The sequence below is a fragment of the Sipha flava genome, unplaced genomic scaffold, assembly GCF_003268045.1.
Source record: "Sipha flava isolate LNK unplaced genomic scaffold, YSA_version1 249_pilon_pilon, whole genome shotgun sequence".
In the NCBI taxonomy this organism is placed as follows: domain Eukaryota; kingdom Metazoa; phylum Arthropoda; class Insecta; order Hemiptera; family Aphididae; genus Sipha; species Sipha flava.
The window spans coordinates 1,958,408-1,975,811 of NW_020272898.1; the positions used below are offsets into that span (position 1 = coordinate 1,958,408).

The window sequence follows — 17,404 nt, forward strand, 5'->3', positions numbered from 1 at the left end:
TGCATTTTGAATTTTCTCTGAGTGCTTTTATTATAATTTGTTATTGATTGTATAATTTTCAAAATATTTGTGAACTAATTATAAATATTAAAATTTTTATTTTTTCGAAAATGTCGAAATAAATGTCCACTACATTATTTAGTTAAAAGTTCATAACATCTTCAATTTTTATACTTAAGGTTTGAAAATTGCATACAAGATTTTTCATGACATTTATTTGTAAAAAAAAAAGAAATTAATGGAAAGTAACAAGAATGAAAATTAAATGTTGGCAAAATTAGGTATTTCAATGCATTTTCATTAAGCGGTATTAGTTATTTAGTGAAAGCCACTTCATGGTTTCGATTTACTTTAATAAAGTTTGCACTTAAACACATGACATTTTTCCCAATTTTATTTTATTTCTTTGTTTTTTCTCAAGTTAGAACATTAAAAGTTCAACTTACTCTATTAAGAAATTTGATTATTTTACTTTATTATACATCTTTAGCAGTCCCTATTTTTCATAAAAATTTGTACTACATATTTTTTAATATAAAATTATGTGATAGAGAGCCCCTCTCTTCCCCATTTCCATATGATTATAATTTTTAGTACAATATCAGAAATAATGTTAGTAATAGTTCTTTTTTATTAATCAAATTGTACATAATAATTAAGGAGCTACCAATCGGTTAGTATTTTTTAAACAGAAAATATACTTATGTCTAGTATAAATCTGAAAACTATTAACAAATTATTTATTTTAATGTGGAATATATAATTTAAAATTTAATAGATATATTTTAGCTGTCTTGCATAAACTGACTTCCTGAAAAACACATTTATAGTTGTCTTATTTATTAATAGTATGTATACACTTCTCGAATCCATAGTGCACACTTCCAATTTCAGACTACACTGTGTCGGAGTTCGCTAAAAACAGGGGTGGGGCCGATCATTAGAAATATAAACTAATCCACCCAATTTCTTCTATCCAGAACGGTTTTTCGAGAGCAATGATGCATTGATTTTAAGGCTTAAAACCAATAAAATTATAGCATTCACCCATCACCATATCATTTCTGGCAGTAAAGTTTCACCCTACATAAAATACTATTTTATATTTAATATACAGGGATGAGGACTAAAAATATTCATAAAATAACTTTTTATTATATTTTTTACGTACAATTCACATAGATATTCGTTATAATGAGGTTTATATTTCTTAATATTTTATCCCTGAAGTTTACCAATATAAAAATAAGACTGCATTTTAGGATCTTCGTTATTTCAGAAACTATCATAATAGGTATATAATATGTATTACTTAGTGGGACAAACTCTATATATTATTCTGGTAATTAAAAATACACTAACGATTTTCGTTATTTCTTAAGTATTTCTCTATTATTGGTGTCTAATATTCATTTTCCTGATATATTTTTATTACAAGTCCAAATACATCTGTAAATAAACGGTACTAATAACTAGGGTTTGAATTTCAATGCATTTGTATTTTTTCCGTGATTTTTTGAAGTTTTAAAACTTGTTTTATCAATTTTCAGACTTTTTTTATGATTATTATTGTCTACCACACGTACGTATATATATTATATTATATATACATATGTACGTACGTATATATTATATTTGATTTAATTTGTACGGTATAAAAGTCTAATTAATTTAAGTGCATCTTTTTTTGTACGATCATTATATTTTGTATTCATAAATAGGAAGCTAATAAAAATGTTAAATTAATTAAATATTTTAATTATTTTAAAATTGATGAAGGCTTTTATAGTAATAATCATTGTTATAAAAATATACGTAATACATTTTTATAATTGCTAAGGTCAACCGTCATCATAATATTGGAACATGGGCTAGAATATTTTTATTATAATTTCATTAGTATGATGTTCATTTACTATTTAGCTATTTGAGGACTGTAGTCTCTATAACCTCTTCTATAGCCTATATAACTGCCAGATTTGACAATGTACCTCTTCCCAACTAGTTACGTCATACAGATTACACAGAAACACTTTGTATACAAGCCAAAAAGCATTGCTCTTTACTGTGCTTGGCTTAGATCAAATTCAAAACATCTATGTATAACTATTTCAACAACTTAACAAGTGTCACAATTAAAAATGGGAATCAGATTTGACTAATGATGTCTTGTTATTATAGAATTACAAATATATATATATACATTTGATTTATAATACATTAGTGTAAATATATTATGTATTATTCGTTTTTTTATTATGAAACAGTAGTCTAGTCAAATAAATAAATTTGTCAATGGTATCTGTCAATTTATTTATCAAACTAATATGGTTAAAAGCCATAGAATATGAAACTTTTTAGTATACATGAAAATAACAATTTTTTGACGTCGGTACTTAGCAATAGCACAGACTATATGACTAATGTTTCTAGTAGTAGTATGTATAATGTACATAGACAATAATATATGATAATATAATAGGTAAATTGAGATTTATATTATTTGTATTGTTATATTAAGTATGTTCACGAAGAGTGATGAATGAAACCATTTTATGCAATAAATAAATCGAATGGTAATAATTCATTGGTAATACTATAGACAATGTCGATTTATCAATAACGATTAACCCGATCATTAATCTACATAGTGGTTTGTCACTTGATCTCATGTTGATAGGTCATTAGAACGTTATTTATAGAAATTGTCTTATATATATCAGCAATTAACTACACTTAAACTGGACTATATGCAGTGGCTGCAGAAATTAAAATTTAATTTTAAGGTTTATAACTACTCAAATATGTAAAAGCAATAAAAAACACTTTACAAAATTATGGGTGTGAGTGTGTCTTTTTGCCCCATTACTTACAAATTACAGGTTATTATTTATTGTAAGTTAAAATGGGCGCATTTTAACTTCGCCACAAGGACCATTTTTAATGTAAACTCCACCAGAAAAAAAAAAACAGGTAAAATTGGGTTTATGCAATGCCGCATTACACTAACTTGGGCTCGTATGCAGTGGCGTAGCAAGGGTATGGCGAACTGTGCCTATGCCAGGGGCACCAATTGCATAGGGACGCAAAATTGTGCACAAATCGTATTTTTATCCTACAATCAAATCGAAATTTTTCTATTATCTTTTTGAAATACGTAGATGTTGTTTATTTGTACAGACTACATTTGAATTTAATGATGAAATTAGGAAAATAACACAAGGGCATTTAAATAAAAAACTTCATATGAAGAAATTATCGATGAATTTTGTCATAAAGCGAGGAAAGTAAATTTTCAAAGTTTAAACACTTTAATAATGACTTATAAATAAACATTTTATCCTTAAAAAAAATATCGTAACATCAAATTTTAATTGATTAAAAAGCGTTTTTTTTTCTAAGAGTTTGCCAGGGGCGCTAGCGAGTCTTCCTACGCCACTGCCCATGTGTAAGTAAAATGAATGAAACCGTACCGTATTTGCAACCAAATTTTGAATTTCGATTATACAGACTGTAATAGAAACTTTGATGTACGATAATGTGTACAAAACAAAATCAATCAATTATTTTTCATGTATGTAAATATTTATTTATAACTTAATTATTTTAAAAATTTGCAAAAGTACTATTGTACATATCTACCTTCTATCGAAAGATTGAATTAATATTATGCATCGAAATTATACAGACCTATTATTGAAAGTAATATTGAAGGGACTGATATGGTCGTTGTCTCACATACACCCATAATCATGAATGATTTACATGTCACTTATGATACACCATCTTTGTTTACTGAGTAATTATCATTTTTAGTTAATTTATTATATAATATAAACAATAAAAATGAATAATTTTATAATTTTTTTATAAAAAATATACAGTTGACGATAGACGAATCGTAGACATACAGTATGTTTTTGAATCTATTTCTAAAATAAAACATGAACCATTTGGCTGCACTTTTTCAAATTTATATTTAATAAAAGAACGCCAGACTGGATTATACAGTAAATTCATATTTAAATGTAAAATTTGTAACAAATATAAATTGTATCCACTGAATATCCAGAAAACGCTCTACCAATAAACTTAGCTATGGTAGCATCTACTATAAATACTGGGCAGGGTTTTCAAGCTTAAAACAATTTTCAGCAACATTAAATATGCCATGTATGTCTAATCCTAAGTATCAAAAGCTCTATGAAGAAGTAGGAAAACAAATTGAAGGTATTTCTTGGGAAGCTATCGAAGAAGCCGCCAAAGAAGGAACTAGACTTGCATATGCAAACGAAGATTTAAGTAAAGATAGTATTCCAATGATTAATGTAGTAGCAGATGGAGCTTGGTCTAAAAGATCATATGAATCGAATTACAATGCTTTATCCGGAGTTGAAAGCATAATTTATATAATTTTTTGATTACTATATTCCAGTCAGTATTAGGAACCTATAGCATTAGCACAAGCACAAGCTTGTTTAATTCTATTGAAATGTTGTCAAATAATGGTTTTTAAATAGCACATAAAAATTAATATCGCATTTGTTCATAGGTTATTATAAAAAAAAATATGCACATAGTACAATTTTATAAAAATATATACATATATTATTGTTATAAAATGATAAGACCAGAATATTACTCATGCCATTCAAAAAATGTATATTTCCAAATCTATTTCTCCGTCCCTGCAGGTTGCAGTAGTTAAGTTTCAGTTTAATTGGCCTACAACAAAGAATTATTTCTCAAACTATATTTATTTTACATATAATTATGTGTATGTTTGTATTTTATACCGTTTGCTAATAAAACTTAATAATATAAATATAGTACAATTTAATAATAAGGACATACACGTTTAGTTAAGTTACGATATTATTAACTTCCAATAGATTTTAGAATAAACAGCATACGCGTTATTTGAATGTTCAAGTTCGGAAAATCGTTTTTCAAAGCTTCTACAACACTTGTTAAATCGGAATTTATCTTCAACCCGGCTGCTAGTTCGTCATTCATTTTTGATTCATTTTTTATCACCATACGGTATTTGTCATTATTAACTTCTTCCAAGAATTTTGCATAACTCTGTTTGTAGCTTAATTCATAAACGTTCTTAAAAAAAAAAAATAAAAAAAAATATTAATATAAGTGACATATTTATTCCACCCAAGATAAGTATATATATTTATATCATCATTAGTTACACTAGGTATACTAGATATTTAGAGTTTTCCCAAGAACATTATTTGCAGCATTATAAATATGTTTAATAGTATTTATATTTTGGCTGGCCCTAAATTTATAAATCGGATAACTGTTTAATGCGGCAATGAGACCTATTGGAAAATCTAGATAAGATTAATAACCAACTAATATTTAAGATAACTTAAAGTTCGGAACATAGGCGTGCGCAGACTTGTTTTTCAGGGGGTGCCTACTATATTTTTGGGCCCGGTCTTAACAAAACGTGTAGGTATATTTTACAAATTGTAATATATAATTAATTAAATAAACAAAACTCTAATTTTTTATTTAATATTGTCCTAATAAAAATGTTTTCCTTGAATCATATATATTTTTCTCATATAGTTTCAACTAATTATTATTTGAACTTTTGTAGTAAATTTTAGATATTATATTATCAAGTTTTTCGATTGAAATTTAGATAATTTAGTTTTATTTTTTCCATTATTCAACATAATTGATTTTTTAATTATAAAAATTTTAAATAATTTTTACCAGATACTTTAGAATGAATTACATTTCATTTGAGCAAGATCAGTTACAATATTAGCTCTTTACTCTTAGACTTAAATAAAAGCCTCCCCCTTGCGAAAGCCTTTGGTAAGGAATATCAACCAAAAAACAAACAGTGAATTAATTTTAAATATTTCTAACTATAATTTTTGCAGATTTTTTTTTTGATTCACTGATAATAAACATGTTTCAATTTTTGTATTATATTTTTATAATCTTACTTCAATTGTTTGTTGGTTTAAAATAATAAAAATAAAAATTAAGAGTGAAGGATTCAATTTAAATATACAAATTCAACAAAAGAACAATATCAGACCAAAATAATCTGACATTTAACTAGTTAGTTTATTTTCTAATAAAGTTTTTTCATTTAACTAGTTTAATTGGCTGTTGAAAAAACTTAGCATTTCACAGTTGATTAAAAATTATCTATCAAGTAAAAAAAATTTGAAATTTTTCAGTTATACGTAAATATTAATATAAAAATTAAATAATCATGTAAAATAAAAAATTCGCATACACATCAGATATCATAATACATTTTGTAGATTGGGGGCCCACCTTTGGGTATTGGGTTCTGGCCGTGAATACAGAGTGTAATGTGTTTAGAATTTTAAGATGAATAAATAGGGTAGTGAGTGACCTCTTGATGTACAATGTCAGTATTCTTCAAACACTTCGACGCCATCGCTGTATATTATGATAAAAAATTAAATAAAAGTATTTATTATAATTTAGGAAATTAGATCTTTCTAAAGAACGGATTCACCTTTTATGTGATCTACATACTAATTAAAAAAAGTAGATTAACTTTTTTAAGCAGAGTTAATATTTTTTTCCTTATTAACTTTTAACTTATCGAGTTAAATTTATGAATTCTCAACTGTTAACTCTTAACTTATCGATCTTGTGTTCTCTTAACTTAAGTTAACTCGAGTTAATTATTTTCATTAACTTGCCCATCTTTGTTATGGAATACAAAAAATTAAATTGGTAAGTAAGAAGTTACTCATTAGCTTGAGTTAAGGAAAAATCTAAATGTTTAGATCAATAGACCATGACTAGTTTTTCTTCAATCGATGGAGGTTCCCGATAATAATAGGATTATGTAAGGCGTTGATTAATGGATTTTAGTAATTTTCAAGTTAGGAAAATAATTTTTTATGAAATACAAAATTTTACTTTTCAATTGTTGTCATGCCAAGATCTTTATAAAGAGTTAGGTTGCAATGATAATTTTACAAATTATGATATTTTGGAAAGTTTAAATTTTATTTTGGTTCATTTTCTTTGCTGTTTCCCCAGAGTCAGTGGCGTATTTACGGGGGGGGATATGGGGGATAGATCCCCCCCTTGACCTTTTTTTTTTCCTAGGTAGCTATAAGTTGTCTCATTTTCTCTAATATTCTTAATATGATATTACTTTCAAGCATGTATGTTTTCTGTTTTCTAAATGTTCTAGTCGTGGTAATTGTACCGCTTTGATAGTCTGATATACTAATCGCCACTAATCGTTTATCGTTGGCGGCATATACGACTATCAGGCATATACCTATATATATGGTGTACTGAATTTTGTACGTTTCTGCGAATTATTTTTCATGCAAGAGTGTTTATAATAAACCCGATAAGCAATCGGTAAACAAAACAAAATGACCATGAAGACCGTGGATTAACCATAGGGCGGCCGGGCGGGTTTATTTTTAGAAAATTTGTTACTAGTAGATTTATGGCTAATGTACAGCTATATATATATATATATATTTTATCTTATGATATCGTGATTCGTTAAAAGTAGATATGTACGGTCATTGGACGTTGACGGATAGCGACGCCGCGCCATTCCGAGTACTGACTTACTGCCGAATTGACTATTGTTCGACTTTATTTTTTGCGCCTTGTAAGTTGTAACTGTGAAGTTTTAAGACAATATGAGTAATATTCAAAAACAAAAAAAAACTTTATTTTCTTATTTTAGTACAAATAAAAAAATTTGTTTGGAAAATGATGAGGTAATTATAAAGATTAATTCTATTTTGCCTTGATCCACACTAACCTCAATAGGTAACAAGTTAGGGGATTTTAAAAATGTATATTATGTACGAATTAATGGGTGTTAGGATGTATTATTATATATTTCATCCCCCCCCCTAGAAAAATTCCTAAATACGCCACTGCCCAGAGTTGTAAATTATTAATTTTTTTTTAAGTTCAATATATATATATATAATTAAAATTAATTAAATTGTTTAAATATTAATAATATGAAAACATATTTCTTGTTCACAAGTGTATAAAAAATGTTCATAAAGTGAAGCCATTCCATTTTACAGTCAAATACATCAAATACTTGACAGATCGTAAATTTTCGATTTAAAATTGATATCAATTTTATATCAAACAAATCAAATCAAAATTTTCTTATCTTTTGCTATATAAATTTATCAATGATATAAACCTTTATATTAAGTGATTAAAAATGCTGTGTACCAAGGATCCATGTGGTTTCAAGTGGCATAATATATATAAATTTAATTTTCAATCTCAATCCCATCCATTTTCTAGTATTTTAAGATTAATATTCAATGAGTATCTTTTAAATCTTTAATCATTTATGTAATAGATACGAAAAATATTTTAGTATTAAAAATTAAAATCATATTCAATGTAATTCTATCTAAAACCATATCAGCAATATTTCTAAAAAAGGTGTACATCAGTATAATAATATATATATATATATTTATTATATATAATAATTTATTATTATTATATTAATATATTATATATAATAAATTAATTATTATACGTACTATTTAAAGATTAAAAATATACTTATATACTATAGTAAAAATGAAAATGATCATGCATTAAAAACAACCTTCATTTTTGTAACACCTAAATCTTTAATAGTTGCAGTCAAATCACTAATATCCTTTTCAACATTAGTAGTTTTAACATTTAAACTTGCAACTTTACACTCCAGTTCTAATTTATTATGTTGTAAATTGTTTGCACATGTTGTTAATCCTTCACATTCCTGAAAAAAATAATAATTTTCAATATTATAATTCAATATTTTTTTTTTTTAATAATTATTAAAAAAAAAAAAAAAGTATGAAAATATAAAAAAACTAATTCTCCCTATAACACATGGTATGTGTTAAATAATTAAAATTAAATGTTACAATAATAACTTTATTATTATAAAAATTATTCGAACAAAAAATATAGTTAGAACTTTATTATAATAACTAAATTAATATTAGAGTATTATAATAATTAATATTATCTATATATATAAAAAAATCTCGTTCCTTAGTGTTTGTGACTATATTCCTCCAAAACGGCTTAACCGATTTTAATAAAATTTTATATAGACATTTGGTAGGTCTGCGAATAGATTTTCATCTATTTTTTATACTCCTAAGTGCTATTGTTTAATAAATCGTAGTTTAATTTAATAATTTTCGAACCGATCGATAACTGCGCAATTGAAAATTAATTATGAAATGATACTATTAAAAAACTATTAAAAACTATATATTTTACTATTTTATTTTTGGTATTAAATGACGGATATTGCATAAATATTAAACAACAAGATACCGCAACAGGTGCCAAAACAATCAAGAATGTTAGTTCGAATGATTATTATACATATCGGTAGATGATTAGATGCGATCAAGACAACGTTATTCTACGGTGTCGTGAGCTTTGTCAACAGTTCATGGTTGCCATGTATGTAAAGATAGAGAGCGAAAAATTACGATACTTGTGATTCAATCAAATGAAGCTGCGTGCGGAACATTCTCAAAACAATTGTTAGATATCGCTGATGGGAAAGTTACTACAGATAAAACGAGATGTATAAAATTATCGAACGATTTTTGCACAATCATTTATCGCAAGATACTCTCATTGACCAGATATTTCTAAATGTACACAGACAATACACAAATCATGAGTGGCTGACAGAAAGAGCAATTTTAGTAGCAAAATATGTGGACGTCAAAGAATTGAATCTCAAGATACAACATTTGTTACCAGGAGACTTGGTGTCATACAAATCTATTGATACAGTTTGCAATGTTACTGAAGCTGTAAATTATCCAACAGAGTTTTCTAAACTCATTGGATTTACCAGGCATGCCACAGCATAATTACAACTAAAGGTTGGATCTCCGGTTATTTTGCTTCGTAATTTGAACCCACCACGGTTATGCAACGGCACGGATTAGTCATTAAAAAATTAAGGAAAAATGTTATCAAAGCTATCATTTTAAATGGATAATTCCAAGGTGAAAATATATTATTACCACGAACCCTATTATACCCACAGATGTGCCTATACAATTAAAACGCCTTCAATTACCAATTAGATTGGCATTTGCAATAACTATCAATAAGTCTCAAAGTCAGTTATATTGTACACTCTGTTGCATTAAGGGATTGGTATTATTTTTTACTAATATTGTTATAATTAGCGATATATATAATTTTAAAGGATCAATTTTAATAAATGATTAAAAAAATACATTTTTTATGTTTTTTTATTGTTATATTTCGTCACCGTTTACATCATTCCATACCACTTCCACTTATTACCACATCCTTACACACCTATATTAAATTAGTTATTTTTTCTAGCGAAATATTTTCTATAAATAATTTATATGACAAAACAACGTTTGTCGGATCAGCTAGTTTAATTATAAAAATAAATATTAAAAGTAATTTAATACGAAATTCTCGGTATAGTTACTTTTTTTTTTTTTTCTATAGCTGATCGTAAATTTTCAAGCTTTTTTAAAAATGACTGTATGTTAATCTTATTTCCCTTTAAACTATCAAATTTTGATACAGCTTTATTATAGATTGATGTATGTCTTAATAAGCTAAGTTCTAAGTTTTTCATGATTTTTTTGCTTTCTTTTTTTAATTGTTTTTCTCTTATCTAAAAACAACAATTGTTAGCTTAAATTTAAAGTTAAACGATTTATCAATTACTCAGAAAATTATTAATTGTTTTATATCTATACACACACGTCGTATCAGAGCAATGTAAAAATATATTACCTGCATCCTATGTATTTCTTTTTTTTTAGTTTCAATATAACTTAGATCACTGTCTTTGAGCTTAATTTTATTTTTATATTCAACAAGTGTCTGCACTTTTGTTTCCCACGATAAAGATTCACGTTCTTTTTCTGCACAAAGGTTTTTTATTTCATTTAATTCATTCTTTAGCAATTTCAATTGATTTGCATGTTCCAATGATTGTTTTTCATTTTCCTACATAATATAGCAATGTCGTTTTAAATCGTAAGAAATTATAAAATTATCAGAAAATTTATACTTTCATTAAATTAAAAAAAAAAAAAAAAAAGTTTACCAACATATATAATACGTATTAAACGTATTAGTTATTTGAAAATTAAAATAAATCTTAATCCTTCAAAAAGAATTAAATTATTAAAATATTGTAATATGCTAGTAGCTAGTGTTCATATTAACCTTCAATTCAACAATATAAGAATGGCGTAAATATTCATTTTCATTTAATAGTTCACTGCTTTTACCTTCCTTTTTGCAAAAATTTTCTTCTAATCTCAATAAATTTTTTTTTGTGGTATCAAGTGTTCGTTCGTGTTGAACAACTTGTTGAGACAAAGAAATTATTTCCCGGTTCAGAATTCTATTTTTTCTATCCAGTACTAAAGCGACTAAAATAAATTAAGAATTTTTCTTACATTTTGCTATAGATAATACAGTAATATTATATAGGTACAGGATATATTTTTTTAATGTACTCCAAGACATAGAAATATACAAATGGCAAGTAGAAATGAAAATATAATAATTAAGGTTAACAAATAAAGGCAAAATTATACTTATTTTACTTAAAGACATTTGAATATTTGCTTGAAAAAAAAATGTAATTTTTTTTTGTACTTATTAATAACATTTATGTTGTTTCAAGTACGTCTATTGGTAATGAAATTATTTCTTACATTTATAAAACATCTAAATTATTCTTTATTTTCTTAATAATAATACGTTATTGTTTAAATGTTTTATTTTTAATATACCTACCTGTAAATATTACATACCTTATGAACCACCATTCTTGATTGATAAATAATGCATATCAAGAATTTAAATTTAAATATTATACAAAATAATTTTAAAAACAAATTAATTTTAAATATATTTGTAACATTATAATATAAATGCTTACTCGAATGAACATTTTTAAGTTCATTATATTGTTCATCACGCTTATTCATTAGTTGAACATTTTGATTTTGATTTTGAACCCAAGATTTATTTATTAATTCTGTTTCTTTTTGAGCTTCTTCAATTTTATATTGAACTTCATCAATTTTTATAAAATTCTCCTACAATATAATGAAGATATTAATAATCAAATTAAATGTACGAGTATAATAATATAATAATCAATTGAGTTTCTCGACTTGCCTCTTCCTTCTCCGTAGTTATCATTATTATTTTTTCTTTCTTCAAAATTGATTTTGATTCATTATGAATATCAAGGTCTAGTTTTTTCAGTTCAGAATGTAATGTAGATAAAATAACTTCTTGGTCATTCAAACATGTTGTATTTTCTTCAATGTCATTTTTTAATATAGAACTGATTTCACGATATTGTTCAAATTGTAGTACAGCTTGTTTGAACATTTTCTCAAACTTGAGTAACATTTCTTCCTAAATTAAATATAAAAAAAATTTTTAATGAACAATATTATTTTTATAAATATAAATATATACTCGATCTTTAATTTGAATCGTAAGTTCTGATATTTTTTTACTATTTTGAATACTTTTACTATTTGTATTTGATTGTATTTTTAATTCGCTTAAAAAATCTTCTTCGTATTTTAATTTCAAATTTGATTTTTCGCCCAGTAAATTTATTAAAATTTGTATTTCGTTATTTACTGTTTTTTGTTCCTTAAATAAAAACCATTTATTTAAATAGTATTGATAATAGTTCAAAAATACGTACTAATAAAACTTGATCTAAGTTTAAGTATTCAAAATTTGTGATTTGTATGAGCTTAGAATATTCATCTTTAGATCTGTTGAATTTATCTAAAAGCGTATAATAACTATTTTGTAAATCACTCTGTTTTAGTTTAAGTTCATTTGAAGAGTTGTGAAGATATATGTTTCTAGTCGATTCGATTTGGGCATTGCTTTCATAACTATTTGCTTCTACTAGTAGTGCATGGTGTTCATCTTTTGCTTTCCTAAATATATAAATAATATATAAATAAATAAATGTAATATATTTCATTTGTACAAAAAACATATTTGAAAATAATTCAAGAAATATTTTTTATAATAAATACACAGGCAAAGTTATTACTGAAAATCAATTTTTATCCTTTGAATATTTTCATTGCGTTGTTCTATATTAGTTAAAACTTTGTTCCATAAAACTGTTAACTTAGCATTATCTCTTCTCGTGATATCCATGTCCGTCGAAGTGTCCATCAGTTTTTGCTTCAATAATTCACTTTCATTGTACTTTGTTTCAGCTTCTTGTTTCAATTGTCTTTTCTGATCTTCCAGTCTTCCGATTTCTTGAGTTAAAGATGAACACAACAAATTCTGATTGGTGAATATAATGATATAATATTATATAGCCATTAACACATATAGCATAAATTATTTGAGGTAACACAAGGGAAACTAAAATGTTAATAAAATACCATAATGTTTCAATATTTACACTCATGAAATTAATAATTGATTTTAATAAGTTTTTAAGTATAATATATAAATCATGATTATAATAAAATAAAATAATATCTATATTACTTTTGACCTGTTGTTTTTGGGTTACATTCTTCCATCAAACAAAAAGTTAAAAAATATTGATTTCTGACATATTAATGAATAAAAGGATGATGAAATAATCATAAATAAAAAATAAAAATACAAGTTTACAATTTAATTTGTACTACACTGGTTAAGCACCGTATTATTATCAATTATTAAATGTATCAATAATTGAAAATATTGGTAAAATCAAACATTTGATGGAAAAACATATTGTTTTTTTTTTTAAATATTCACTTGCTACAATCAATTAGATTAAACACAGCCAAAAATGATTAAAAAAATGAATTAAAAATTAATTAAAAATGAAATTGTTACCTTTTGCTGCTGATTGTTAAGATATATTTTTTTTAATTGTTTTAATGTGGATTTTTTGAAATCACACTTTTTAAAATGAACGACTTGTTCGCTTTCATATATTATTAAGTCTTTTAATAGACATTGGCTGTAACCTAGTTTTCTTTTTAGAATTGAAACTATTAATGTATAAGATATATGAATAATAATTATAGTGAAATTAAAATAATTAGCTAATAATACTATTGAAAATAAAGGAATCGTACTTTTTTTCCATTTCATTTGATATTTTTGTAGTAATTTCATTGCATTGTTTTTTTCCTTGATTAATCGATGCTACAATCTTCTCTCTTATTATTACTATTTCAGTTTTAGTTGAATTTAATTTTATAAGTAAATCACGCTGAGCTTTTAAGCGATTGGATATGATGTTTCTTTTTTCATTTTCTAATAATACCTTCTGATTTTTTTTTGATTCAATTCTTTGTTCCTGGTAACAAAATGTATTTATATTATTATTTAAGATATTAGAAGGTTATGAATTACTCCATAGGGTTATTCGTACTAAATAAACCTACCATTTCAAATAACTCTTGTTTAAGATCATACTTTTGCTTTACCAAATGTTGCTTAAGTGCATTTTGAAAAATAGTCATCTTAGAATCATCGGGATTAATAATTTTTTTAGTTTTGTCTGTGTCGTGTTGGCATGTTTCAACTCCTAAAGGATTTCACATATTATTTAATATTTTCAGTCGTTTTTAAAACTATCTAAGTTATTTTCACTTTTTTTTAACGATTCATATAATTTAAAAATCTGAAATAATCAATTTATAATCCTAATTTTTCTAAAGATATACCATAGTAACATAGACGTGCACAAACTTCAACTTCCAATCGAGCCTGAGTACAATTAGTGCCCCAATACTTAGACAGTATCCCTAATTTTTTCTAATACTTCAACATAGTAGATTCTGTTGTAAATTAAAAACAATGTAGTATTTATATCTATACATAGAATCAAGTATTAAATTGCAATTTTTAGACATATAATTTTGAAGATAAAGTAAAAATTGAAATTCTTTAAAATCAAATGATACAAATACAATCAATTGATTTCCACGAATATTAAAATATATTTAGACATTTTACTATGGTTATTTTTTAATTTTACTATGCTCCCAAAAAAATTCCAGTCAAGTTGGAACTCGCCTCGAACGCACGCCTATGCAAAATAATTTATGTTTGTGACTTTTTATATTAAAAAACATTTTAAACATTGTAATAAACTATATAATGGCTTGCCGAGCTACAATTTTATAACCCATTAATGAAGTATACAAATCATTACAAGACACCAATTCGTTATTATTTATATGTAGTAAACACACATTTTATATGTATATATAATAAATTATAATATACCTTCACAAAGGTCATCAGTTGAAACGTCCGTTTGTGATTCGCTCATATTTACTACACAATATCCGGTAATAAATCTATCAAAATTTCTCTCAAGCAATATATTATAAAATAAAGGTCGTCTCTTAAATATGTAAAAATATTATGTTTATGCCATAGAAACAATCAAATACTATACAACCGGATACGATCAACCTGGATATCAACGATGGTATTCTAATACCTCAGAACATAGTGGTTTAACTATTTTAAATCCGCGAGCAAATTCAATATGTCACCACGTGCCAAAAAAAAAAAAAAAAATGAATTTGTTTATACATTATTAATTATAATTATACAGGGTAATTTGATAACTTTTTTATCATGAATTAGTCTATATCTTGGTAAATATTAGATATTTTAAAGTAATTTGATTATCAGGTTTCTTTCTAGGTTTTACTGTTTTACACTGTTATAATTTTGATAACGTATACTACCTCCCTTATTTGATAAAATTTTATCAAGTTTTGATTTTCAAAAGGCAACACCTTTTTTCGATAGCAAAAATCTATAAGCATTTTTAAAAAAATAATTTTAACTTTTACGCTATTCAATTTGATTCAATTTGCGATTTATTAACGTTTAAATATTCATTAAATTCAAGTAACAAACTAGGCAATTTATCTGACCCAACAGTAAAAATCAGAAGTCAAAACGAAATTTAATCTAAATTTAACGATACCAAATAATGGCCGTAACTGAAAATTAGGGAACGGATTTATATGAAAACGCATATTTTTATAAAAATAAAATATTAAAGATTCCATAACAAATGTTCATGATTTAAATAATTCTTATTAAAATGATGCTACTTTTATTTTATATATTTTTACATATTTTGGTATAATTACATATTTTTACATATTTTACACTAATTGTATATAATAACTAGGACTCGGAAGTTGATGACTTTAAAAACATTAAAAAATCACCTAAATAATTACAAATATTTGTTTTAAATTAATAAAAATATATTTTTTTAAATATTTTATTTTACTATAACATTCTATATAAATTTATCAAAGCTTACAAATTAATCAAAATATGACATAAAAATGACAACAATGTCCTTAAAATATGAAATAAAAAATTGACAAACATTTGTTTTATAAATTTATCAAAGCTTACAAATTACTCAAAGATCAAAATCATTGCATTGCATTGTATAATTAGAGCGCATTTGATATTACCAAAAGTAAATCAATGACGATTATCTGTTTATAAATATTTATATTTGGAAAAATTTCTCTCCACGACCATTGAAATGATTGGGAGACGCAACCGAGCACTAACCGACGTTTTAATTTTCGCCATTTCGAAAATATCACGAAAAAATAATAAGATTTAGATATAATAGGTATTAAGCCGGTCCCACACGTCTCGTGTACTCGGCGAATAATCGCCAATCGTGATGCTTTACGAGTCGTGTAGGAGGTGTTTAATTTTCAAGTAAGACTATTATTTTTACTCGCCGAGTCACTCGCGGTTTCCCGTCGGTTTCGGATATAACAGCGTTTCTCAACCAGGGGGTCGCGAACACCTTGACTTGGGATCGCGTAGGTCAAAAATAATAAAATGCTGATTTACAAAATGTAAATTCAAATCAAATTTTTACCTAATATAGATGGAGGGGGTAGGTCGCGAAGTGATTGACTATATTTTAAGCCGGTCCCACACGACTCGTGTACTTTGTGAGCGTATACTTGGCGAGTGTACTTGCCAAGTTTGTACGATGTACGATGTTTGTAATTATGTTGCTCCTACACGACACGTGTGCTCGCCGATTATTCGTAAATTGTATATACTTTGCTCGTCATCGCCAGTGTTCCTACACGACTCGTGTGATATTAACAATAAATAATAGTCTATTTTGGGGGAAAATCCAAGATTAAATTTCTTATCAGCACGAGTCACTCGTGTTGTATCCGACATCAATAGGAAACCGCGAGTGACTCGGCGAGTAAAAATAATCGTCTTACTTGACGATTAAACACCTCCTACACGACTTGTAAAGCATCAC

General features: G+C 25.8%; 2 protein-coding genes across 2 annotated transcripts; both read right to left on the bottom strand.

Annotated features, from left to right (window-relative positions):
• Positions 1 to 4,636: 4,636 nt before the first annotated feature.
• On the bottom strand, positions 4,637 to 12,129 carry LOC112684378 (coiled-coil domain-containing protein 40-like). The gene is made up of 7 exons (XM_025555879.1): positions 11,999 to 12,129; positions 11,275 to 11,483; positions 10,837 to 11,052; positions 10,523 to 10,714; positions 8,639 to 8,797; positions 4,855 to 5,112; positions 4,637 to 4,725 (listed from the first exon to the last, which is right to left on the bottom strand). Exons 1-6 carry the CDS (start codon positions 12,045 to 12,047, stop codon positions 4,879 to 4,881), a joined length of 1,059 nt encoding a protein of 352 aa, XP_025411664.1. The 5' UTR covers positions 12,048 to 12,129; the 3' UTR covers positions 4,637 to 4,725; positions 4,855 to 4,878.
• A 9-nt stretch (positions 12,130 to 12,138) lies between these two features.
• LOC112684452 lies at positions 12,139 to 15,564 on the bottom strand. Its single transcript, XM_025555987.1, has 9 exons — positions 15,349 to 15,564; positions 14,502 to 14,644; positions 14,191 to 14,413; positions 13,945 to 14,102; positions 13,151 to 13,395; positions 12,784 to 13,031; positions 12,550 to 12,650; positions 12,237 to 12,486; positions 12,139 to 12,158 (listed from the first exon to the last, which is right to left on the bottom strand). Exons 1-9 carry the CDS (start codon positions 15,392 to 15,394, stop codon positions 12,139 to 12,141), a joined length of 1,434 nt encoding a protein of 477 aa, XP_025411772.1. The 5' UTR covers positions 15,395 to 15,564.
• Positions 15,565 to 17,404: the final 1,840 nt, after the last annotated feature.

Bases quoted from the DNA above. Each gene is read 5' to 3' on its own strand.
- LOC112684378 (XM_025555879.1), bottom strand. From the start codon at position 12,047: ATGAATAAGCGTGATGAACAATATAATGAACTTAAAAATGTTCATTCG. The intron at 11,053-11,274 runs GTTAATATGAAC...TATATTATGTAG, and splicing joins CTTATATTGTTGAATTGAAG to GAAAATGAAAAACAATCATT. The intron at 10,715-10,836 runs GTAATATATTTT...TGTTGTTTTTAG, and splicing joins AAGAAATACATAGGATGCAG to ATAAGAGAAAAACAATTAAA.
- LOC112684452 (XM_025555987.1), bottom strand. From the start codon at position 15,394: ATGAGCGAATCACAAACGGACGTTTCAACTGATGACCTTTGTGAAG. The intron at 14,103-14,190 runs AGTACGATTCCT...ATACATTAATAG, and splicing joins ATCAAATGAAATGGAAAAAA to TTTCAATTCTAAAAAGAAAA. The intron at 13,032-13,150 runs GTAATAACTTTG...TTATATATTTAG, and splicing joins AGGATAAAAATTGATTTTCA to GAAAGCAAAAGATGAACACC.